This window comes from Aythya marila (assembly GCF_965140915.1).
Source record: "Aythya marila genome assembly, chromosome: 3".
Classification (NCBI taxonomy): Eukaryota; Metazoa; Chordata; class Aves; order Anseriformes; family Anatidae; genus Aythya; species Aythya marila.
The window spans coordinates 43,143,309-43,170,419 of record NC_139044.1 but is presented as its reverse complement, the minus strand read 5'-3'; the positions used below and the strand labels follow the sequence as shown (position 1 = coordinate 43,170,419).

The 27,111-nt window shown below is 37.9% G+C and overlaps 1 protein-coding gene across 2 annotated transcripts in view; it reads right to left on the bottom strand.

Moving 5' to 3' along the window:
• The window catches only part of COG2 (component of oligomeric golgi complex 2), a 28,007-nt gene extending 5,500 nt beyond the window's left edge, over positions 1–22,507 (bottom strand). Inside the window, exons 1-14 of one of the 2 annotated variants that reach the window (XM_082756317.1) lie at positions 22,367–22,507; positions 22,057–22,218; positions 21,187–21,252; positions 20,158–20,238; positions 19,500–19,603; positions 18,118–18,226; positions 16,096–16,275; positions 12,918–13,042; positions 11,495–11,621; positions 7,992–8,131; positions 4,137–4,198; positions 3,073–3,224; positions 1,266–1,469; positions 364–436 (exon numbers count right to left, since the gene is read on the bottom strand). In XM_082756317.1, the coding sequence (XP_082612443.1) occupies positions 364–436; positions 1,266–1,469; positions 3,073–3,224; positions 4,137–4,198; positions 7,992–8,131; positions 11,495–11,621; positions 12,918–13,042; positions 16,096–16,275; positions 18,118–18,226; positions 19,500–19,603; positions 20,158–20,238; positions 21,187–21,252; positions 22,057–22,218; positions 22,367–22,438 (1,657 nt within the window). In that variant the 5' untranslated portion in view covers positions 22,439–22,507. Of the gene's footprint in view, positions 1–363; positions 437–1,265; positions 1,470–3,072; positions 3,225–4,136; positions 4,199–7,991; positions 8,132–11,494; positions 11,622–12,917; positions 13,043–16,095; positions 16,276–18,117; positions 18,227–19,499; positions 19,606–20,157; positions 20,239–21,186; positions 21,253–22,056; positions 22,219–22,366 lie in introns of those variants that run through there. The other variant, XM_082756318.1, reaches the window with a different exon arrangement.
• Positions 22,508–27,111: the final 4,604 nt, after the last annotated feature.

Below are 27,111 nucleotides of genomic sequence, written 5' to 3'. Positions count from 1 at the left end.
GGGGATTTACACAAGCAGCTACCACTCTCATGGACTTAGGCATCTATCCATCTACCCATAATCTTGATTTAGATTTAAGTGGGTCCCTCTCTTCCTGGAGAAGCATCCTAATTATTGAACAAGTTACTTCCCCAAAAAAGCACTTCAGACTCACTGAATTTTAATCAAATGTTTTCTAGACTTCAAGGTAGTTTCTCTTTCACAGAATGGTTAATGTTGGAAGCAGGCATCATTAGGCAATAAAACATGAGTGATTTCAAGTTTCTCATGGTAAATTATACGGCATGTAAAAGCTCATTTTGTTTGGTCAGCAAAGGGACTTGGGAGAATGGGGAAAGACTGAATTCAGCCTCTCAGGTTTACCTGCAATACAAGACATGTTCTTGAAGCCAATCATTTCAAGTTTTGGTTTAACCATTTCTATGACGTCAGGAATCTAAACAAACAAACAAACAAACAAGAGTCCTGTTATAAATATATTTAAATGGCTCTTATACATTCTGCAAGTTACAAGTGCTTTAAAAGACACCTTCGGTCTTTTCTGAATTTTTAATTTTGTTTATCGAAACCTAGTATCAGAAAAATACAGTATTAATTGGATTTAAGGTCTATCATTCAATTTTCTACCTTACAGTTATCCTCAGGGAAATAACTTATAATTAACAAAATACTACCAACCCAGAGGCAACTTCACAAGATACAGGAATTCCAGCCTCATTGGCTGAAAAACATGAAAGAGTCCCCACTGAAAGCAAATAAATACCATACAGCTCTTTCAAAGATTCTGGTTCATTAGTAAAACATGATGATAGAACAATAATCTTGATTATAAAACCTTTTTGAGGCTGAAAGATTTTTAAAAACAGTAAATATATAAAAGAGAATAACATTAAAGCTGAATACTGTACCACACTTTGAGACATCAGAGAGATTACTAGCAAAAGTAAAACTCTGGACAGTTACACTTTACATTAGAAGTGAGTAGAAACAACATGTTGTAGTGGTAAAGTCCAGAAGCTACTGATTAAAAGTTTAAATATCTGAAGTGGTTTCTCTGTAATTTGCCACTCAAAGTATCCAGAGAATAGACCCTGTATTTCAGGTGGTATTTTTTCCTATCAGACTACTCCAGTTTTAGAATTAAAAAAAAAAATCTTAAACAAATGCATTGTGTTTTTTTGGTAGTAATATCATTAACAAAACGCCAAATAGTACTGGCACACAGACTGACAAAGACTTCTGTAAGTAAAGTCTCAAGCACAAACCTGTTCCTGGAGTTTGTCCAGATCTGCAGCAATATACACCAACTGAGTACTGGATATAGAAGGCAAAGGCTGACTTTCTGGAGAAGACCCATTCCCTTGGTCCTCGTTAGGGTTGAGGCTTATGGAAGCCTCAACCTTTCTGCCAGCTGGCACTGATTTTTTGCTTTCCTTTGCATTCTCACTGGAAATGGGCCTTACAGAAACCTGAAACATCAAACTGAGATGTGAGTCCTAGCAATAGCAAAAGCAGTTAAAGTTGTGTATACAGAAACAGCACAAAGTTTTCCTAAGTTTTTGGCATTAGAATGTAACACTTGCAAGGGATACTGACATTCCTAAATTGCATTAAAAGCAGTATTTTTAAAACAGTTTTTGGTGCACAAAATGGCTCAGTAATTTAGAGCTCTTATTACTATGCCACAGGACAATACCATCCTGGAGTAATTACCACCTGTGTGGTGTTCAAATAAACAGAACGTGCTAGATCAAAAATTTGATTATTATTTGCTTTGTAGAAATAGACTATTTCATACGCCAGAACACAAAACCAGCTGTGGATTGTGCCAATTAACTTTCCATTGCAGAGACAACTAACTGCAGAAACAATAGACTGTTTCAGTCCACCTGTCCTACTACAGCACTACAAGGAGCAACGCTCAGAGATCTGTGTGCAAGAGTTTTGAGCACCTTCTACGCCAACAGTCACCAAATAGAGCAGTTTGAGTCTCCCCCTCCCTCCTCTTCTATCATGCTTGCAACAAGGCTACTCAAGGTCTTTTTTTGGTCTCAGAAAACATGACTCACTGCTGTCAATCATCTCCTTTCTCCCACCTCCTCAAGCCCTCAGCTGTAAATCACACGCCTCACTCAGCTGCTGTTTTAATGAGCACTTTTAGTAAGACAATTTAGCTGAGAGAACAGTGCTATTCAGTCTCAAGAGAAAGATAAAGGGAGATCTTTCTGCTGTCTTCAGCTACCTGAGTGGAATGTACAGAGAAGGTGGAATCAGACTTTGTCTTGAGATACAGTGACAGTAACAGGCAATGGATATGAAGTGCAACAAAGGGATTTATATCAAAAGGAAAAAGATATTTAATTACCAGGGTGGTCAATCATTGTAAAAGGGTTCCCCAAGAGACTGAAATTTTTGCCTTTGGATATTCAAATTCAACCTGAAAAGGTTTTCCATAACCTTATCTAAACTGGCCCTGTTTCGAGCAGGAATTTGGACCACATGACCTCTAGACCTCCTTTTCAACCCAAATTATTCTATCATGCTGTCATTCTGTAACACAAGAAAGGGGGAGAGAGAAACTTGTATGGCTAGGAATGGGGCAAAGCACAAGATCTTCTGCTCAGAAGCGTGACTTACGATGTTGAGTCAGTTGACCATGCAGCAACTGATTTGTATTAACTCAACACCTTATTTTTTTTGCAAGGTTAGTTTTCACCTGGCTCAGTTTCACAACCTAGTTCACAGTATCAATATGAAAACATATTGATACCAACTGTACAAAACACAAGATTATGGCTACTTCTGTCTCTGGCAGAGGCAATCTTACACATAGTACAATCTTGGCAACCATCAGACAGTAATACTTGAGCAATACTGATATTTGTGCCCAATGATATGTTTTGCAGTGATACTTTATATAAAACAAACTCAGGAACTGGTTGAGTGATCTTGTTCAGCATTTTTAAGTTCAGAAGAACAGTAATTAGAGAGAAGTTACACATTTTGTTTCAAGAGGTCTCTTACTGATGGACATAACTAATCACCAAAACCTTAAGTACATAGTTTTCTTACCTCACTAATGAACACGGAGTAACGTGCCAAAATTTGCAGACTAAGTTTCCACAGACGGTGTGCTAACAGTGGTAAAAACATTTGATCTGACCAGCACTTCAGAAGACTCGTCCAGACCATGTGAGTGGCCAAAAGGCAATATGAGCTGCCCTCTGAAAACAATCAGGCAACAAAGGTCAAGTTCCTAAGCACACTGTGAAAGACGGAACATCACTGATGTTAATAATTGCATTATCTGAGATTTAAAAAGAAGTCTTCAATATTTATTGAAAACACAGTAGGAATATCCATATTTAAACCAAATACTTTTAAAGCAGTTCATGCACTAATATTATATAGTATAAAGCTAAGGAATGTGTCTGCAAGATTCAGATAAATGCCTTGAAATTGTAGGATTTATGCATTTCATCACCATTATTTTTTCCTCCTTGCTCTTCAGTTCTATAATTTAAAAGTCAGAAGTAAAAATACACATGCACAAGTTAATCTTAGCTACCTTCTTCACAGGCACTTACTCCAGTAACTGAAGTAACATCTTTTCTAATTACAGTGTACTTCTAACAAATACACCAGATTTGTCCTTCCACTGTAATCCTTCCTATGCTTACCTCCTCATCTGCTCATAAATCAACGTACGTTTTTTGAGCAGACACCAACACAAACGAACTATAGCAACCCTAAATGCTGCCAATAGATAGGGCTATGTAGTGGGGAAGATGTCTATAAAAATAAAGTTTGCCCCAATAACACAGCATTGTCTTTTGGTTGTCACTTACAGGATGCCAATACTTCCTTCTTGCACTGAGGGGACATTTCCACAAATATGTTAATTGTTACTGGTAAAAAGGGGTTTTTAGTAAGCGATCACTGAACAGTAGTCTTATATTGCCTTCCCTACAAAAATGTATTCCACTGTTTAATGAGTTCATAAGAAAACAGAAAGCTCATGTGAACCCTCAGGATGCCCATTAGTAAGTAATAATAAACAGACAATAACCACTGCTACTTAAAACAGTGCTTCCTTCTTAATAGGGAAATAATTAATTTTTGCAATTAAAGTTTACCTGGTGCTTCCTCTAGTGAATCTGAAAGCGATGCTTCAAAGGCCCCTGCTATTTCTCTAAATCTGAAAAATAGAAGTTTTGAATGTTATAAATCAACAATTGCTTAAATTGATGCCTAAATGCTTTTCAATGTTCAGTATCTATGCTATCAGTGCACATACAAGAAAAGATCTTAAGTGTGTTTTTTAAATCCTGCAAAGACAATGTTTGACATTTTACAGGCAGATATGAAATTTATACATTGGGAAATTATGAAAATCACAATTACGAGCATTATCAAAGCCATAGCTCAGTGTCAAGTCCTTAGATTTTATTAGAAATGGTTTTGTTGCTGCTTTTTATTTCCTCTAATCGGTACTGTTTTCACACTGTAAGTGAATACATCATTTCGTACTTGCTTTAGCTGACCTTCAAGCATGCCACATGACAGTGGGAGCCTTTAGCTTTCTGCATGTTTGTTAATGAACAGTGGCATAAGGTTCTGCAAACAATTCTGCACCTGAAAAATCACTAGTTCCTCACAGGATGCCCTGACACCCCCTATCCCACCTTCAAAAAAAATTGAACAAACCAATGAAACAATGAAACCAATGAAATGAAACTATCAAAAAATATAAAAAAAAATTCCACCCCTTGATTTTTTGAGGTGTAACAGCAAAATTAATATTAAAACATTACAGTACTTATCCATATTTAAAGAAGTATTAGGTAAGTACTCTTGTTGTGCAGGAGTTGTAGAAATGTATCCTTTCACCAAGTTCTTACCTCTAATGCTGAAATAAAACTGTATTTTACAGTCCTCCATAATAAGTTTTTGTCATTTTTCCTTTTTTGCTTTTATGTGCAGAGTAATCTGTACACCTACCAAGGTTACCAATTATGAACCTGCAAGGCTCATCTTAAAACCTCTCAACTGTAATTTCCAGATCAGAGCAGTGACCCATCTAGCTTTTCTTGTTCAAACTACTAATGGACTAGATGCGTGCTTACAGTATTTTAAGTAGCGATCTGTGATTGACACACCAGGGGTTGGAATAAAAAGCAAGTGATGTGACTTATCTTTTTCAATTGCTACCAAGACATAGCACATATTTTAGAAATATTTGTGAAATGGTTTCAAACCCTCATTCCTGCCTGTACAACACCTTCATTGAGAAAGGAGTGTCTTCAGGTCTTACGGTGAAGAGTATTAGAGAATCAAATCAGATTTTTAAAAATTATGCAAATTTTGCTGAATATTTTTTAGATGGGCAAAAAATATCTACCATGTAGGCTCATTACTATCCACTATCAGCTGTAATGACATAAATGAAACAGACGGCAAGGAAGAGAGTTACTGGGGGTGCTTGTGCCTGCATTGCTACAAAAGAAATGCCTCTACATCCATCCACTCCTTAAAGAATCATTTGTACAGGCTTAAGTGAGGTCTGTTTGTTCTGAGCAATTTCTGCAATTGGAAAAAAACAAAACAGCAACCTTAACTGTAAATGTCACAGTGTAAGATAACACTTCAATAAAAATCCTGTATGATTTGAGGATAGTTACACACTTCAAAGAAAAAGCTTTGCTGCTATACATAATGAATATATGGCATTATTTTCACATTTGTGCACTGAAGAATTCATGGGCAATTCCAAAAGTTGTCAGATGATTCAGGTATAAAGGATTGATAGGGTAAAAGATGAAGCAGCTGCCGTTATCTAGCCATTTACTGAAATAGTGAACTATTCAGATTTATAATAATCTTAAAAGAAAAATATTTATTTTTCTTTGTATGAGCCAGACACCAAAGTATCCAATCGGAAAAAAAAATATTTTTGAACAGAGAGAAGATGCTGAAGCTTCACTTCCATCTTATGAAAAGCAGCATCAACGTTTGATCAAGTGGTTACGTATTAGAAAGTTGCACTTTCAAACAAAAGGGCAGATTCAGGGACCTATTAATGATGTCTTTCTGTTGTTAAGAGGTTTATAATTGCTACAGTTCCACAGACCCTTAGAGTCTGCACAGTCAGCACCACTACTGTATTGAGTGCTCCTGCCCTTTTCCCTTGGGGTAGCATCAATATTTGTACAGTGAAGTGGTTTGGAGAAATTGATTAGAGTTGAAAGTCAGCCTTTTTTGCCCAAAGTAACAGTACTTCATATTGGCTCACTGCATAGCTGCAGGAACAGTTGTGCAAGCAAAAAAACAGAAGAGGATGTCAGAGGAAGCCAGAACCATCATTTTATAAAAAGCACTGGATCACCAAAACACGAAGACCCTGCCTGCTTCCAGACCCACACTCCTGCCACTGATTTGTATTAGCTCCAGCCCTCACAGGATTCCAGGATTTGGCATCACTGTAGTTTTTTCCTGGATTAAACAAACTGCATAAATATGTCTACAGCTGTACAGTAATTACCATTTATAGAATCATGCTATAAACATAGTCACAAAAGTGATCCACATTAAAAATAAACCTCAATTTCTTCCCTCTATTTTTTTTTTTTTTGAGAATTCTTCCCTTTGCTGCCTCCCCCCTTTTTAAGAAAAAAAGATCTGATCATTTCAGAGATCCAACATGTAGTTTAGCCCCAGAAACAGCTGTGGTGGAACAAATAAATGAGCAGGATACTGAGAAGCAAGGGAAAGAACATCCTGTAACTGGTTTTGCTAGCACAGAAAATGTTATTGAACCCTACTGAAGTACAATGCAAAGACCAGAGGGTATATACAGTCCAAGTACAACACACTGCAGACACTTAATACAGTACTTGGGCTGGCATGTTCAAAACTGAAGGCAGAATATTAAAAACTTACTTAGTATACTGGACTATAAACAAAAGCAATCCACAAAACCAAGTAATCATCCTCGTTGTACATACAGGAACTAAAAGACATGTGAAACAAAACTGGGGATGGAAACTATTAGCTGCTTCTGCTTTGACTGGATTCACAACTAACACTGCTGCAGTACCCTCAAGGCAACAAACTCTGCTCATGTAACAGTGTATGAAGCTGTCCAGAGACTCTCAGAAGTCTTTGGACCAAGAGAGATGACACACAGAACGCTTAACAACTAACAGACTTTACCAACAAGCAGCTTTCTTGCCTGGAGGCCTGTTAACCAGCCCTAAAATCAGATGCATAGGCTAGACATCCTACAAATATGGTTCCTTTCTGTAAAATTTTAGCTTTACTAGAATTAAAATGGAGCTTTCTTGGTTCTCTCTGCTCTCTTCCCACGAGATCTTTACAACATAATGCTGCAGGTACATCACACCAGCTGGAAAAGTAAGCTAGAACTTATGACATAGCTTCTTACATAAAGAAAATTGCTGGGTGATCTTTGAGAAGACAACCCTACAAGATCTAGAACTTCAGAATTGTCCTGTGAGACAGAAATAATAGGTCAGAAGCATAGCCAGATGTGGAAAAGCTAGAAGCTGTCAGCCCTTTATTTTTTTATTTTGTAGAAGAATATCTTTTTCCCTCACTGTAATTATTCCTCTGGATTTGCACAAACAGTATCACTCAACATACAGTTTAGCTCCAGGGAGAAACGGCACTTGAAAAACAGAACCTGAAACCAGACTCAAGACTTACCTAGGTCTGTTCATAAGCAGCATATGAAATTCAGTGTAATGACAGCCAGCTACCCTGCAATATGTACTCTATGATTTTGCTAAAGTGCTGGAAGATGCATAAAGCTATGACTTGGCTCAGTAATTATATTCTCATAGTTTGACTTCTATGATTTTGTTGACAAGGGGAACTTTGTAACGTAACGAGGAGATCTGACCCTAAGCAGTATCATTTTGCTGTGACAACTCTACTTCTGAAAGAATTGATGACTACAAATGCATACCAACCTTATTTGAAAATAAACAGGCAAATTCCATTTGTTGTTAAAGCTGTGGTAGGACGGATGAGATCTTAATCGTTTCACGCTGGCCTGTGAGCCACACTGTCGTTCAAATTTCCGTACAAAATCCATACTGGTAGTGTACTTCTGCAGAAAGAGAATGAGCATTTTGATCACTTCCAAGGCCCCCTTAAGCAATGAAAGTCACAACGGTTTCAACAGATCTCCTGCATCAGACTACAGTTAAGCTCAAGACTCAGAATGGGCTGACACCACTGCCATCACCTAATCTTGTAAGGCTAAAATCCTGGATTGCTGTGAAACTAAAACCAATGATCTAGCAGGTGTTACTCTATAATAAGAAAAAACAGCACACAGCACTTCTAAAAAGCGTAAAATTGTCTGGAAAAGAGAGCTGATCAGACAGATGTATTGGTATTTCTGAGCTGAATCACCGGGGTAGAACAACAATGGTGCACAGCACTGAAGTCAGTCCCAGGAAATTAGAGATAAAGGGATACAACAAATGGAAAGGATCAGGAACGAAATCCAGAAATAGACATCACCAAACACACATGAGAAGGGAAGTATGGTATTTCCTTTCTATTATATAGAAACTGTTCTACAGGAATTTCTAGAACTGTTTCCCTAACAATATGTATTGCAAATACCAAATATTTGCAGTAAAACTTCAAACAACTGGAAGGGTTGGTTTTTTAAGATATTTACAAATAGTATTAAGCCAGTTGCAAACAAAGAAAAAATGCATCAATCCCGAAATACACTTTGGGCTTACTCTCAGTAACTTATTAACAGCCTGAAATAAACATAATAAATTAACATGTTCAATGCAGAAAGCCACCAAAGCCTTGAGCAAGAAACGAGAGGCAAAATGGTACATGAAAATGTTATTTCACACAAAACAGACTGTATTAACAGTACAGAGAAAAAGATTATGTAAAACAAGGAGTAAAAACATAGCTACAGTTAAAATCTGCCTCTGCAATGAAAAAGTTCGACTATGTGCAAATGGTTTCTGTACAAAAAAAAAAACAAACAAACAAACAAAAAAGGAACACTCCTAACCCCAAAACAGCAGCCATAAAAGAAATCCTACATGTCTCACTGAAATCTCTGCATGTTCAGTAAGCCACTGTCTCAGTGCTTCTGATGGTGTGGTGCTAAGAGCAGCAGCAGGGCTGCAGCAGCAAGACTCTTACCACAACCCATAGGCAAGCAACGTACTCAGATTCTCTGATGAAGCAGTAAAACATCCTCAGAAGCCCCTGAGGTGCTGCTTACAGGTTCTGCTCTCAGAAACAACCCTGGGACCACAGGCCATGCACTGACATGGACATGCTTTTCTTTTGCTTATCTCAGTACATTTTTGTATTGCATATCTCAGTACATTTGTGACTTTCAGTTCAGTGTACCATTACAGCACGTTTTTCTCGTGATATGGCAGTTGCAGTGTGGGGAGATGGTATTCTGGAAATTGCACAGGAAATCTTTTAGGTAACTACATCCATCCCAGCGTGGTTTTATCTATAACACAGCGGAACCGTAAGAGCTGTGGGAGTCAAATGCAGGGAGAATGAGACATCAGTGCTCTTTCAGCCTGCTTTCTTAGATAATAAGCCCAATACTCTAAAAGGCAAACAAGCCATTAATGCTCAGCTGCCTTCTATCTCTAGCCATAGATAGAAACAAAACACTCCGAAAAAACCTATCACCTTCAAAATGGAAGGCAACTCAGGCATTTATCTAGTTATTTTTAACATTATATCTAAGAGAGAGAACTAACAGCAACACTGCTTCCCATTTCAGCTTCCAGGATTGGATTGTTGACTGCACAGAAGTTATTTAACAGAAACTGTGAGAGTCTGAAACAAAATGCAGCAATTTTCGAATACAGGCATTTAAACTTAACAGTCTCAAATCAATGTTTAGAGATGGGAGTATTATTTTTAAACGCCTGTAAAGCTACAAATCTGAGTCAGAAATAAGGACACAATAACCTGAAACAATTTAAAAACTGCAGAAGTAAATAGTTATTTTAACATATATGCTTAAGACTGTTAGCTTGATTTTCACAGGATGATTTGAAAAAAATATTTTTCAATCCTCTCTACATAAAAGGACCTTGTAACAAGTACTACTTTTCAGCATTAAAACTACATACAAATGCAAAATAAGCAAACAAACATGGAGAAAAAGACTTTTCTGCATTTCCATCAACCTACAAAACGGAGCTAGAAGACCACTGTCTAAAGTCTGCGTTGCATTATTTAGATTACCATCAGGACAGCAAACATTTACAATTTTTTCCTCTTCTTAATTTGTAACTGCTCCTACTCTTTTTTTCCATGGATGTAATAGCTTGGCATTACACTTGGCATTTCAACTTATTGATTTTTACATAAAATACTGTGATTCTGACTCAGACTCGAGATCATTAAGTGGACAAAAGCTGTCTAGAAAGAACTTTGGACTGACTACATGAAGTAACTGAAAGTCATTGGGATTTTTTTTTTTTTTTTTAATAAATGTAGCAGCATCACCGGTCAGCATCAGCCTAGCATAAAATAACAGGCTATTAAGAATTAATTTAAAGCACCAAAACCAGCTCTTCTGAAGAGAAAATACATTCTTGTGTAAACCACGCAGCACAGCTCATACTTTGCACTACGCAGGGCATTTGGTGAAACCTGAAGGATGTTAGAAGCTTTATGGGAAACTGAGAAGCATTAGGCCAAGTTGGAACCCAGACATTTAATTAAAATGAACGATAACCCTTCCTATACAGAAGTCCCAGTCTTGCCAAAATATTGTTGTCATACTCTCCCACCTTCATATACGTTGCAATTCTACAGCTGAGATAGGCCATCTACTCCTAAAGCAAACATTTAAGGCCAAATTCACAAGACTAAACAGCTTCCAGTAACTTCTGTATGAGCCTTCCTAACTGCTGTGGTTTAAGCTGGCAGGCAGCTCAGCACCACACAGCTGTTTGCTTGCTCCCCCCAGTGGGATGGGGGAATCAGAAAAAAGGTAAAAATCAGAAAAAAGGTAAAACTCATGGGTTGAGATAAAGACAGTTTAATACAACAGCAAATGAAGTAAAAATATCACGATAATAAACAATAATAAATAAATAAAGTGCTGCACCCCGCTGGCAGGGCAGTGGGAGAACCTGAGAAGTCTTTGGCTTTGCGTAAGCACTGCTCTACAACAACTACAAGCATTATTTGCATCCTAAATCCAAAACATAGCACAATGCCAGCTAGCTGGAAGAAAATTAACTCTATCCCAGCCAGAACGAGGGCACTGACAAAGACAAGGAGAGAATTAATGCCTATGAAAAGATCAAGTGTTGTAAGATAGCCTCCTCTTCCCGGCTATGCAAGCACATGAATTTATACAAGAGCAGCAGCGAAAAAGCCTGGAGAACATGGCTCATTCAATTCTTGTATGTGTCACAAGAATAGCAAATGGAAAAAAGGTAATTACCTCATGAAACACATCTGGATTTCCAGGGTTAAACAGCGATGGCAGTTTTTCTTCTAAACCACGTACTATTTCTGGCCACACTGAATTCACTAGGAAATCGTATCCAGGAACAATGTCTGCTTTCTCACTGAAATAAAAGTTTAATTATTCCATGGTTATATTTCACCACCAGGCTTCTATTTGGAGGTAGGGATAACTAGAAAGACATGTACTGCATCAGACAAAATATAATTAAATTATTTTATTTGTTATTTTTTTAATATTGCTGATTCTCTTTAATTGTTCTCCTTTCAGGTTTCATATCTGATCCCATGGTCTCAACAAAATATTTTTTAGAATTCTGGAAGTGTTTTAAAATTTTATCAGCTACATATTTTGCAAGCGTGTCTGGAAAGCAAGTACTTTTCTGCTGAGAACTCCTACTTGTAGGCTTTCAAGACTTAAACAGCTCCAAACTTTGGAGATAACAAATAGAAGTAACGTGACTAATACGATGGCATGAAAGAACACTTTCTTAATTGTTCCATGTTGTACTTATGCACAATATTGTGCTTTGAAGCAAAAGATTAAAGGCTACTCTGATTATGAAAATTTATAAATTGAGAGCAGAAGACACACAAACATTTAATTCCAGTTCAGTACTCTAAAGTCAAAACTTTCTACTTTTAAGATTAGAACTTGGTGAGGGATTAAAAGAACTGAAGTGTTAGTAAAACTCAGAGTAATAACAAGCTCAGCAATGGACAAATAATTAGAAGAGTAATTATGCAGTCCCCAGGGGATACACCCATAGTTCTGCTAAATACAGCAGTCCATTACACTAACCAGTCTACAAGCAGATAAATGGATACAATTCAGTAGACATAGATTATTTAAACTTTGTAACAGGCAAATTAACTGCGTAAGGAATTAAGCACTTTTTTTAAGAAAACAGTGGAAGTAGTATACAAATCAATTAAACTTGTAGTTCCATTAATACAGTGAGTCAAATCTCTGAGGATCTTCCCCACTTTTTGATGTATGCTAACAAAAAACTTGTTTTTTTCCTAATAGCTTTGTTATGCCTTTTTCCTTGGATGAAGCATCCAATCATGTTTCCTTGATTTAAAAAAAAAAAAAAAAAAAAGCACAAAAACCAACAAGGCATTTGGCACATTGTATTGTAAACAGTACTCAATTCTACTACTGAAATACAGGATTCTCTCCTTCCCTTCTCTGAAGGTCTGGGCCCCAACATCAAGAAAATGGGTTCACTGTTTTGAAAAACACAGACACGAGGCAGAAATCAAACTTGAATATGAATCTTCAGGAAAGACCAGGTAAGTCATTTATGTATGGTAAGTAACTATGACAGATATTTCAAAAATATATGTTGCATTTACTGTAACTTTAGTGCAACTGTAAGAAACCCCAAGGTATTCACCTTGAAATAGCTCCCCCTGTAACTTCACGCAAGAGACGGCAGTGGTGAGGAACAAACTCCAATAGTTTGTTGTACATGGCCTGAAGGCCATTAGGATGAGCTTGAACATACTCTTCCACAATCACCTGCCAGGAAGAGTTCAATATTAAATGTCAGAAAAGTGAGTATGAAATACCGCAATGTAAAATTCAGAAGCCTACTCACTTAAAACTTCTCATATCATAACCTTAAATATTGCAATATTTGGTAGATTACTTTCCTAGTTTCCAAGCAGAACGTGCCAGCTTAAATTATTGCTTTCCTTAATGCACAACTCTAATCAGCAAGACCAGCCACAAGAATACAAATGAGCCTCTAGCTTTTAGTTGTTAGCCAACGTGCCTGGCTCCCCACCCACTGTACATGTCACTATCACCTCAACTAGTCTGTGATAGCAAACATGGGACTGGCAAAAGCTAATCAAGCCTTAGAATAAAGTCAATTTTTTTTTTCTAATGTAGAGTTAGGTTGGTCCACTCCCAAATGCAGGTAAGCCAAGAGCCAAGAATCTTCCATCACAAAGTTAAGCCTTTAAAGCAGCTGGCAAAGTGGTTTCACAGGACAGTACTTCAAGTCCAGGGAAAAGGGATAACCACTGAGAAAAGAGAAGGCAGACTATGTGGGTAATACGGGAAAAGGACAATAGTTTATATTTTTTGTTATTCTATTTTTTGCCTCTCACTACATAAACAAGCAGAATGGTGCAGAAGTGGGGATAGAATGGATAGTAGTGAAATTGAGAGGGCACGACCAGTCCCCACTGCTGTTGCTACAGTATTAGAAAGCACCCAAGGGGGAAGTTTGTTCTTAAGTGGAAAGGTCTGGATCCACCATCCTACTTCTTCTACCATCCAAAAGCCAGCAGCTGTCTTTGTTTTATAAATCTGTATGCACACAAGGTAAGAACAGAAAAAAATTAAATGTTTCCTTTCTTACAGAAGAAAAGGAACATCCTACTGACAATGACATATAGCCCTGCTTTTATGAGACAGACTATTCTTCCACTGGGAAAGGAAAGGTTCCAGCTCTTGGCTGCAAAAGGCATTACTGAGTGGAAAAAAAAAGTAATTTCTTTTCCCCATCTTGATTCAGAAGAACAACTCCTTCACCAGAGGTTACACAGACTAACTTTTCACTTGCCTAGGTTGGAAAAACTATGTGGAAAACAGCCTCTAAATAAAAATAAGGTATTTAATTATTTTTATTATTATTAAGTTCACTTCTCCATTTATATTTAGAAAGTCACACCAGTGTAAGAAAAGGCAATTGTTATTGCCTAAAGGAACATATTCAACACTTTTAGGAACAATGTTCACATTGCTTTTATGGGTCTTAATAAGAAATGTTGACTCTATACTATGAGCGGTTGCATTTTTTGTGGAAGATGAGTAGAGAAAATACATTTTAAATATTCAGGAACTGGAAAAATAAAAGAATGTCTGACATCACATCTCATTTAGAGGTTTATAGAGCAAAGAGAACAGTTAAAAATATCTCCATTTAAAGAGTAACAGCAATAAAATAAAATCTGGACAGCAAAAGGGAAGATGCTGCAACAGCGTGACTTGGGACTCAAAGCTGCTGAAAAGTGCTATCTATTTCAGAGGTAATGATGAGAGAAAGGAGATCTGTTCTGCCTTCTATTAACATACCCCAGGTCAAGCAAGTGGTTATTTGCAATCACCAAGGCAGCTCTCATACTTCATGGCCTTTCCTCCCCAGAGACACAACAGTGAAAGCCGTGGACCATTCATCATCCTAATACTGCTGAGAGGTTCATAATGCTAGTTCTTGTTCAACGACTTCACAGACCTGCTGTGGGCCCAGTTTAACCTACTCTGTAAGACCAGTGAATTTAATGGTTTTGTGAAACACTCTGACAGCCTGGTGAAAGGCAGGGAAACTGCCTGCAACAGGGCAGTCAGTGTTAGAGCTTATGCTGTGAAAAGGGCACTGATTCACAGCACGGAACAAATATCCCCTGAAATGATACACAGTCAATACCTAACACAGACATAATTCCCAACACATTGATGAAAAATTTGTTAACATTTATTGCCACCTCCCCTCTTAAAAATGGGGAAAAGTAGGCTTGTTGCTATGGAAACACCACTTCAGCATATCTATTAAAACCATAACAAACTCGTTTTATCAGGTTTGTTTAAACACAGCAAAATATCAAATCTTAAAATTCATTTTTGTATTTTCACTGAAGCTTCAAACTAGAGCTGCCATGATACAATCATAGATGCTTAAAAATGTTTTTAGTGGCAACTGCAGGTGTGCTGACAGACAAGAAAAATTGGGCACAACTGACTGACTTGCTGACCCATTATTGTGGCAGGTTACTCATTAATCTTTCCTTCTTTTTCAGAAGGATTACATTAACATCAACTACAACAGAAAGAAAAAAAAATAGCATAGATTATTCAGCTAAGGCCAGAGGAAGCAGTAAGAACAAAGCAGTACCAGAAGGTACTGCTGATGAAACTTTTTACAGGCACAGCAAAAGCTGCACAGTCAAGAAAATTAGCATAAAGTCCTCTAATTTCAGAAAATGTAATCAGTACTCTGTAATTGGTCCAACTCACTATTGCAAACTGATGTCCTACAACTAAGTTTCTCATGAATTGAGAACTGGCCACCTGACACGTTTTTTTCCACTACAGAACACTTCCCAAACAAATCCTGGTACATGTCCTGGTACAGCTGGGAACAGCAGATACTGCTCCTACAGAAAAAAAAGGAACAGCAGTAAGAACTATTTGTACTGCTTTTGCCTGGTATTGAGCCAGTAGATGAGAAAGGCACACCTCTGACCTGATCCAATGCACCCTGCTCCACAGTAAACTGTATTTTACTGCAGCTGTGTGCTTGGCTTAAGGTTTGTTATTTGGATTTCCCCCCGACCCAAGCAAAATGTAGGCAGTGGGATATAACTAAAAACTGGTAACAGGAAAAAGAATTCCTCCACCTTCTTTCTTAAATAGGAACAACAAACTGACACCGTTAGGGGTCAGTTCTCTTTCTCTCTCCACAGAAGCACTCTGAAGCTCCTATCCAAAGCTGGAAAATAACCAAAAAAACAAGTATTCTTGCAAGTCAGATCATTTTCTCAGGATTCTTGATTTTATCTTACCTCATCTATATAAGGTTTCACAAGTACTTGACCAACTAACGCCTCTGCATCTCTTGTTTTGTCAATTGTTGCATAAGTGCGAAGACAGTGACGTATGATGTCAACGTTTGAAGTCTGAAGGCCTTCCAAGAGCAGCCCTTCAAGAGACTGCTGCAACGTAGCTGTTATTCCAGCTATACGCTATGAAGAGAAACAAAATATAGTAGTTTAAAAAAATTAAAAGCAAAGCCTTGCCATTAACGCTGAAGCACATTTTTTCCAGAAATACCTCATCTGGCTTTCAAATTTCATTTAAAACGTACACAATTTTGATAACTGTCAACATTAAATGACCATGAACACAGCTTAATGGGTTACCAAAGTTAAAAGTTACGTAAAAAGGCACTTATTTTCCTCTGTATATTGAAAGAGACATGCTAAGTTATGCAGTCTCCTTCATACTGAAGAAATGGGTCAGTAATTGTTCCTTATTCAACTGAACCACTATGTTTGATAACACACAAAACCTTTTTAATGTGTTACCAGGGATGACAACTGTGGCATTTATTCCTAAGCGTCAGAAACTAAAACTGTGGTGTGCTCATGGCACAACTTGACAAGTAACTGCAAACCAAAGACACTGAATTACACTGGTGACAAACGACATGCCATTAGACTCCTTCTGGCTTCTGCCTAACAGCTGCTTCAGTCAACACACATCCTCCTGTCTGCTAACCATATTTCCTGATCTGTAACATCTCTTCCACTATATCCAATTCATTGTCACACTAGCTGCAGATAATACTCCTGGCCCAGGATGGTCCCTTGCAGCTCTGTATTTAAAGCGAGTTCAATGATGCACGATAATTTAATCATAGTTGAACTACCCATTTAACAAGTCAAATTTTCTCTCTGGCATTTTGCATGCTATATTGCAGCCATCCATCTATAAACTAATTTTTTCAATAGCCACAGAATCTGCTCTGAACATGCAAAACCAGTAACCCAATTGCTAACTAGTCATGGAAACTATGATCTCATGACAGCTACGACATCGGTGCGTTATCAAATTTTTCATCACAAATTCAAAGCATAGCACCATATGGGCTACTAGGAAGAAAATCAACTCTGCTCCAGCCAAAACCAGTACAGCAACAACAGGTACAAAACAGAAGTCCTGGTAACTATTGTAAAGCCAGCCACACAACAAAGGAACAAAGGTCCTCCCACCATAAATACTACTCTGCTGCTCACATTTACCCCTGTTGTTAATTTGGTTGCCAGAATAGTCTTGTGAACAGTCCATGAATCAACACGGTATCCTTAAAGTCTTGAGATAAAACAAGTTTGTATCGCCAACAGGCACTTATACATAGTGAAAAACTATGAAGCATCTCATTAGCTCAGAAGCCATTAAGGATGACAGCTTTCATGCTCATCTGCTTAAAACATTACCCCATTTCCATATGACATACTTTTTAAGCACTACTTTTCATTCCCTCTCTCCAGTGAATGGTTAGGGAAAAAAGGCAAAAAAATAAACAAACACCAAGTCATCTTTTACATTTGACAGCTATTAAAAACAAGCTATCAGGGACACTAGCCTACCAGCACAGATACCAAGAATTAGGCACTAAATATCAATAAAAGACAAGCTTCAATTTATTCCAGTCAACCACTTCTAAGACATTCCACTTGTATTTTGATCTGTACACTGCAGTTAACAAAACCAACATAAATCTCTGGAACTAGGCCTTGCTATCAGTATGCAGACAAACTGCAAGACATAATAGACTAACAAAAGCATTTGTTATGTTTTTTTTTACTATTATTTCAAATAATTTATCCTAAAGACGTTAGTAAGCAAAGCATAAACTCTCAGAAGAAATAACACTTCCATTCTACTGATAAAACAGCCTCTTGAAAGTCATTTATCCTGTAAATCAATTCAGTAGAACTCTGTGGAAAAAGAGATTTGTCTTCCTATTTAGATATTTTTGCTTGATCCTACAAGTGTTAAGCTGGCTTTAATACAATACCTACTGGTCTCACTTTGTCCAAAAGGGGCATTCCTTTGCTTTGTACTGCATGAAATTGTAGTTGATTAAATTCTGTGGCAATTCTCTCTAAAACCTGTCCGGTTACGAGTGGACTGGAAGAGAGATAATGAGAACAGTTAGATCCTTGCAAATATACTCACTTTCAGTTGCAATAGATAATGTTTTCCCCCAATTTTTGTTGTTAATACAAATATTTGGAATTCAGATAGGTACTACTGCAGTCACACAATAATAATCTGGAACAGACTACAAAATTAGAGTTGTTTTGAATCTACTACAATATGAAATGGGTGAAGCAGAAGCTGAGGAACAAGAGATCAAGCACCAGCAGTATGAAGCATTGCTTTCTACATGGCAAAGCTGCTTATTGTCACAGAAGAGTCAGTCTTAACAGAACTCAAGAAACTGCATTAAGTGCTCTTCACGATCCAGATTTGTTTATTTCCCCTTTCCATCATAAAATAAAACTAAACACAGCTATCTCTAGAGAAACAGTCCTATGCTTCTCAGGTCTATATGGCCCCAAAACTTGGCCTAAATTTTGAGTCACTTACATACAATCTTGCTTCCAAACATGATTCTGCAAAGTCTCTCACCGTGACAGAAAATATTTGCATGTGCTTCATCCCTCTAGGTGTGAACTGAGTTGTCTGTTCATTTCCCCCCACTCACTACCATGTGATCCAGTGTACAGAGTGGAAGAGCCCCAAAGCATGTCTCACATTTAAACAAGCTTATGAAATTGTCATTTTCCTCCACCTTTAAGTTGCACTTGCATCCCAGTTAACTATTCCATGTGCCTGGCTGGTACACTGGTACCAAAACTAGCCAAGATACATTTTCCCTCTCTCAAAGGTAGAGGGAGAGGATGCTTTCCATTAAGCTGTTGAAAATCAAAACTCAGCAGTCTGACTGGAATTTGTCACAGTCCTGTCTTTTCAGAACTTTTCAGAGGTATAACTTGTGTGGCTTGCCTGCCTTAGACTATTCTCGCAGCAGTCCTTTCAGTTATACATAAGAAGGGAAAGCAAGAAAAACTATTCCACATTTTACTTCCAAACAATATTGGAAAAGACATGCATTTGCATGAGCAGTTTGGACATGACAGGATTAGAGACTTCCTAGGAAAAAAAATACAATTTAATGCACACTTCAGCACTACGAGTAATTCAGAATGACAAATTTACAGAGGACTAAAGTTGAAAAAATACTAAAATAAGTCACATATTCTATCAGAGTTAAATGTCTGAAGATATATCCTAACGTTTGCAAGTTTATCTCCAATATCATTAAATTAAATTAGTCCCACTGATATTAAAAAGAAAGTGTTTACTCGGTTGTTTTATTTTTTTTGTTTGTTTTTACCTGTTTCCCTCTAAAGAGGACAATTCATTAGTGCCTTGGGAATGTAGAATTTTCTCAATTTTCTCAACTGACTGAATAACATGAATAAGTCTCAGGACACACATCTGTAATTAAAGAAAGATTTTTTATGTCTGACCCCAATCCCATTACATTATATAACAACCCTGAAAATCTTTTGGACTTTTTTTTTGGGTGTATTTTTTTTTTTTTCCCGTTGCAAGTTCTCTCCCTCCACCTTAATTTTTGAATCATGTCTCAGTTAAAGTATTGCTCGCATAAGCCTATAATTTTTCCAAGTTAAGCAAAACCACAAATATTAATTCTCCTGCATACAAAATTTAAATGGCCATATGTTTATATTTGCAATATACTAGTTTATATACTACTACAAGCAGAAACAAGAACAATTGTAACTAAAAAAAAGCCAACTGAACATAAATGTTTTTGGAAAATAAAAAAAAAGTAAGAAAAAGACTTGTATCATTAAGACTGTAAAAACGAAGTCAGTCAACCAAACCCTCTTATTTTTAGAAGTGCAAAATTCTGTGGAATATGCATCTGGACAGCCTAGAACTTTTAAACTCTATTTTCCTGCGGTTAATGTCAAAACCAGAATTTGACCCAGTGAGGATCTTTTCAAGGTAATAATTTGTTGTACCTTTTTTCTTCTAATATCTTCTTGTTTAGACAGCCGGTCATCCACCGCCCGAATTCCTTCACTGACACATGATTTAAGACTCTGTGAAAGAGAAAGTCAGTATGAAAAGCTGGATTCCCACTATGAAGAACAAGTTTTAAAAAACAAAAATCTGAATTCTAAATTCCTGAAACAGGAGACATCAATAAGAATATAGGACAAATAAAAGTTATAGTATGTCAACTACTCTCAAAAAGAAAAAGACAGAAATAAGACTAAGTAACTTAAGTATAATCTTAGTATAACCTGCTCCTAAAGTACTGCCATGACAGGTATCATTATTTCAAGCCAAGTGTTTTCTCCATAAACTTATAGAGTACAACCCACCTTTCACCCAGAACAAAGTAATAAAACCAGTATGATTTTATGTCTTCAAACTGAAGTTAAAAGTCAGATTTAAGTAGCAATTTCTATACAATAAATAGCTCTCTAGGTGAACCTATTTCATGTTATATATGTGAACCTATTCTCAGTTTTAGACATCAAGGCTAAGATATTTGATGGAACATTCATGCAGCAAATATCCACTTGAATCAGCTGCCAAGATGATGGAAATTTGCCCTTCACTAAATGCTAAGTCACGGTGAGACTTAGAACAAGAATCAGACTGACTTGAAGTGGGTGATCTTTCATGGTTCAACCACAGGGCCAAGGAAAAAGTCTCCAGTGGGACTGCCTTTAATCTGACTTATTTACTCCCATCTCCAAGTTACTCAGATATTAAAATAATTACAATATCTGCATAGAGTTAACTTGCAAGAGTCCATTCGTTGATCACACTTAAAGGATTCTTTACTTCTGGATCGAAAGGCACTACAAAAAACATAAGCCTACTACAACTGCTAGAAAACAATGCCTCTCATGTTACCTAAGAATAGAATTTTCAGAGAGAAAACAATTGTAACTATTAGCATAAGTAAAACATTTATATATTATATGAAAGTGAATTAAAGATTACCAAGCCATGTATAATGACTGTTTTGAGCATACCATAACTTCTTCCCTTAACTGTCCCAAAGGTACGGAAAGCTGGTTAAGGGCCTTGTCCATGCCAACCTAAAGAAATTATCACAAAAAAGATTGTAACTCTTTTGGTAAATTCATATGTAAATTACTGACAAAGTCTATCATTTTAAAGATACTTAAAGAGAACTGCGATGAGACATCTCCTGTTATGGCCTCCAATTTTAAGTGCAATGCACAAATATGTTACTTCCAACGCAGGCATAAAGGTGTCAGACCGTTTTTGGCATATAAAGCCAACAATGAAAGAAAACCTTAATTTATGGTTTTTTTTTTTTTTTTTTTTTTTCCCTTTCTAGAGAAGATAAATCTCAAACTTTGAACCTGTATAATGTTATAAATTGGAATAAAAGAGCAGGAGACACAATGGACAAGAAATTTTAATATGAAAGTGATTAAAATTCTCAGCAAAGTGTGTTGGATTTTCTAAGAATACACAGATGTATAGTAAGTTTGAAGAGTCCTAAAAATATCTCTCCGAATGGCCTTATTTGCATCTTTACTATTAATATTTTAGTAACTTATTCCCTTTAATTTTTACAAGTGTTAGCAAATAAAAACAAGAAGCGTCTGCCTTGAATCTATCTTCCTAATGAATTATTTTTAGGATAAATTAATACATCTAAAACATTTATTATGGGCCAACAGCAATTCAGTGCTGCTTGTAAATTCTGTAGGAATGGTCTCTCAGTTTCTCTCAGTGTAAGGGGTCAGAGTTTAAGCCTTCTTAAACCTAACAGAACCAAAAGAGAAGCCATATACTTTTCATATGAAAAATAAAAATCACAATAAGATGTATTAAGCCTGAGCCTGACAGCACCACTTAGTAACACTTACTAGATTTGTTGAGAGATTAACAAAATCTGCATAGTCCTTATTTATGAGCTCTACCATGGCCGTTTTCAGGAGTTTGTAATAGAGCTCCAGATCCTCTCTGAGCTCCTCCAGCTGCACGCGTTTCCTGCACTCCGACACGAAGTGATCAACGTCAAAATCCGGCTGGAAACCAAACAGGACAGGGAGACGGATGTAAGCAAAAACTTTAGTCACACACAGAGCGCTCCAAATTCAGCGTGCCATACAGAAGAGCTGACCCCACCGCACACCCCCCTCACCCCGCAGGAGCCCCCTCGCTGCCCCCGGCCACCTTCATGAACTCGTCCTTGTCGAAGCAGAGGTTGTCGGGGCCCCGCGGCAGGTTCATCTTCTTCGCCTCCATGACGGGCAGCGGCTCCCGGCTGCAGCCGGGCGGCCAGGCCCAGGAGCCGCCGCTGCCAGCGCGACACCTCCGCCCCCCCGCCGCCCGGACGGGGCGGGCCGGGGCGTGCGCCATGAGCGGGCCGGGCCGGGCGCTGCAGCGCCCCCTGGAGCGCTCCGCGCCGCACTGCGGGCGGGGAGGCCCGCCGAGCACAAAATGGCGGCCGGGGGAGGCCGCCGTGTAGCGGTAGTCGTGTGGAAGGATTCTGCCCTACAGTAGTTGCCTAGTACACGCAAGGGACTCATGCACCTAAAGCCGTGCACAAAGCGTGGAAACATAGGTGGAAAGCAGCTCCTGTGGGAGTTTTGAGCCAGGTCCCTGCCTTCTGCAGGGTTACCCAGAGGCAGCTGTCCTGTGCTATGTCTCCGTGGGGTTTTAAATATCTCCAGGGACAAGGACCTAGCTCCTCTCTGGGCAATTTGTGCCATTGCCTGACTGCTCTAACAGCAAAAACAGCTTTTCCATAATGTGTCAGTGTGTTTCACTTTGTGCCCATGTACTGCAGAGTATCAAGAATCAGAGCATAATTCACCTCCTCCATCCTTCTGCTCGCCAGCAAACCCTCTGTTAGCATCTGTCTTTCAAAATCCTTGATTTGAGGTTTCTTGCACATTAGTAAAGGCAACTTTGGCTCTAAAAAGGCACCCTGCTGTCATTTGTGCTTTTGTATGCCACCTCAGTATGGAAGACAAAAATGACCTCCTTCCTCACACATGTGCTTTATGGGTTTAACCTTGCCTTAGTGAGCTCAGTTCAAAGCTGTATTGAGCAATTTTAGAAGCGTACCTGCTATAGTGCTCCCTGCACCTCCACAGATGGGTGGAAGCAACTCTCCTGTTGCACAGATTTTGGTAGGGTGGGCTGAAGCCCTGTAGACCTGCTGCACTTCATAGGTTTTAGCAGGTCAAAACCATACACCAGAGTCTAACTTGTTGAGTGATTTGCTCCCGTGAGCTGGTGTGTGAGTTAGGATTTCATATGTTATCAGAAGGATGAAGACCTGAGCAGTCCAGTAATGACTGGTCATGTACACCCTCTGGCTGGCTCATTGCATGCTGATTGTCCTTGCCTGTGAGACAGGCTCTCCATCTCCAGTGAAATGGTCACTCTCATCCTGTCTCTTTGAAAAGTTCTTTGAGCCTGTTATTTCACAGCCCAGCCCTCTTGGAGATCTCAGACGTTGGCAGACATGGTTTCTAGCTCAAATGTGTTGTAAGCTGAAAAGCATGAAAGATATACCCACCACATAAATCCACACTTCCCTCCCCCCCCCCCCTTTTTTTTCCTCCCAGTAGTTATGACTATATCTGATCAAAAAGTTGTTTCTTATGTTGTGATATTAAAATGTCTTCATAGTGGTATAGTAATAAAACCATATTAATGCTCTGCTGTCCTTTTAATTTAATGAGCTGAATGTTGGAAACTAAAATTCTAAGCAATATTAAATGCGTATGCTTTAAAAAGGAGTTACATGTACTTTTTTAACATCACTTTTGTTCGCTAAGACAAACCTTGCAATAAGAAGACCTACATGTACTGTTACCATTTATATTTTTGTTGACAAAGTTTTTCTTACAAAGTTCTTTGAAGAAAAAAGAGTATGCTTCCACTTATTTATTGATGACCTCTTTACACCCAATGAATTTATTCATGTAATTGTAAAATAACCACGATTTCTGGGTAATGTAATAATTTGCCAATGGAAACTGCAATATAACACATTCAGTAAGTTGACAGTAAAACCAGAAATAAGCAGTCATCTTCATCTGGTACAGCTATGCACAGAGCAGAGTATCCCCATGACAGAAGATAAGTGAGGGAATGAGCCATTTCAAAGTTGTATGAAGCTATCTTTACTTTCATTATTTCTGTGCTAGTATTATTTATTTCATTTCTACTATTAAACCCCTCAACCTTTTCCTTTCCTGACTCGCATCACTGTCATTCCAAAATTTCCAGGACTAGCAAAGCATGGTTTTTAAGCTTTTTTCCCATCTTCCTTTCCCAGAGACAAAGATACAACACTTAAAAACGTCTTGTGAAAGCTGTTGTCACTATTTAATCTGCAGTTTTAGGATGATGTATGATAATGAACTCATCGGATGAATGAAGAGAAAGCATCTGAAAGTCCATCTCAGTATTATTGCTACAGGGATGATGTAGGGGCCAGAGAGTAGAAAAACTACATTTAGCTTTTGTGTGGGTGCTGAGTTTTAAAAATTCCAGCATCCCTTCTCATTCTTAAATAAAGAACATTTTGAAGGATGCATAATGATATGACAAATCATATTTAGTATAATTGTGTCATCATTTTTTGAAGGCTGCCAATGACTAATCCACTTATCTTGGAAATACTTCCATTCCTCCAATATGCATTAGTTAAGTTGGGAAGGAAAGTATCTACTTTTACCTCCCACCACATTCTTAAGATTTCTCTCTGTTCTTATCATTTTAAAAAGCTCAAGGCATTGCATACAATTTCTGATAAAGGAGAAAAGTGTGACAGCATGCATCATGCAGGGACAGAGATACTACAATTAATTTGTGGTAGACGCTCCAGGTACCAAGAACCTTTAGGAAATGTAGATAATATTAGACAAACTACTATGCTAGCATTGATGTATTGGTTTGAGTGCCTTGCATGTCTAAAATGACATCTCCATCAATGTGTCACTTGGCTCTGGCAGAACTGTGAAAGAAAAAATCTGTGTTGGCGGCTTTCAGTAGATGTTAAAAACAATGAACTGCAATTAAGAAATGGAAGTTCACAGCAGAAAAATGGTATTTTTCTAATATTGATGTTTCACTAACTGCCTTTTATTTGTTTTCTTTTGGGGCACAAGACATGGGAATGAAACTGATTACACTAATACAGGGAGAAGAGTTTATGTCCCTGGTTCCAGTCCTAAGCACTGAAGTTAATGAGTGAAAGCTATGGATTTCTGTGATAACTCTCAGCCATTACAACACATGTCAATGCCTCACCCCAAAGACATAAATAATTCTAGTCTGATCAGTGAGGTTGTAATAATGCTTAATATTAATATGCAACATAAGAACAAAACCAAACAAACCAAACAAAAAAATCTTGAGCCTAAATGGACAAGGTAAAGAAGTTTGCTAATTTCTCAAGGGATGGGTCTTGGAAGCCAGGTGTAAAATTGCAGTAACACCATTGTTTTGTGAGTATATTAAAATATGATTTTTATAAGTATGATATGTGCTGTAAGATTGATAGTGAACGTGTGTAATACATAGAACTGGTGTATGAAAATGGACCAGACAAAACCATGTTTTGAACATGTATCTTGTTAAAACGTTGCAGAATAGCCCCTGTTCCCTGATGTGTTAAGTACAGGCTAGTACTTTACATCAAAGACATGTCCAGTACAGACAGATGAGGAGGGAGAGAGACAGTAGGAAAGACAGTGAAGAAGGAGGCTTCAGCCCTCTCATGCTTGAGTTGCCTTACCCAAACAGAAATCGTAACAGAGAGGGGCTGCTTAACTTAAGACATCCTGCCTCAGTGACCCAAATAATACCTGACAAAAGCAGTGGGTTTCTACCTTTTCCTTCTGACAAGCTTCACCATGACAGTGAGCGAAGCTTTCAAAATGGGACATAATTATTTGGAGATCATCTGAAAATTTATTCTGGGCTGCTGACATCTCAGCTGGCTACTTGGAGCTTAATGATATACCAACCAGCACAGAAGTGGCAACACTGGAGCTGAGATAACTGCCTATGGCTGATTCAGCAGACTCTTACCCAAAATTCAGAGACTATCAACTTATTTCCATTGGGAGGGGAAACAGATGGTAGAGGTACTTATTTCTTTGAGAACATCCTAATTTACAACAAAGTCCAAAAGCCTATCTACTTCAAAGGAGAGAATTCAAACAACAGTGTAATGTATTTGTTTATAGATCCAAACCTCCTTTAGCCAGAGCTCTGTCCCAAAGTGCCTTTGAGGCTTTTCATCAGGATGACATTATTCATGACTGTCCAGAAGATCACTGTTGCTCCTTTTGTTTTGTGTTCTTATTTCAGCTTCTCTCACCTGTCATGCACATACATCCATGGAAGACTACCTAGTGAAACCCTTGTGCATATGCAGCTTATATTTCTCTCTGGTCTCACATTTGATTGTTTGGTTGTTTTGTACTGTGGTCTGTAACCGTGTTTTGGTGGTATATGGCATGATTTCAGCCACCTGGTTTCTTAAAGGAGCACTGTCATTTCTTACAGATATCACAAATGAAAAAATACAATTTTGTGTTGCAAGTTCTGTGAGGTTTAATCAAGTCCACAGTACAAATGTACTGAGAAGAGCCAGGAAACACAATTTTTATGCTTTTCTCCTTTTCTAATTGCTATCTGTTGGAGAAGGAGATGGAAGAAGTTTAGGTGTCCCTCAACAATTGGGGTTAAGCATTTTTAGCATTTGCATTGGTAACCACTGGATGTCACTAATGCTTCAGACAAACACAGAAATCCATGCACATTTTTCAGGCTGTAAAAAAAAAAAGAAAAAAAAAAGACTTAAGGAGCAGAAGGTCTTGAGAAGTATTTCTTTGTGGAATTGGAAGCAAATTATATCAGTGTTCAATAAGCATAGATCTGGTTGGGATCAC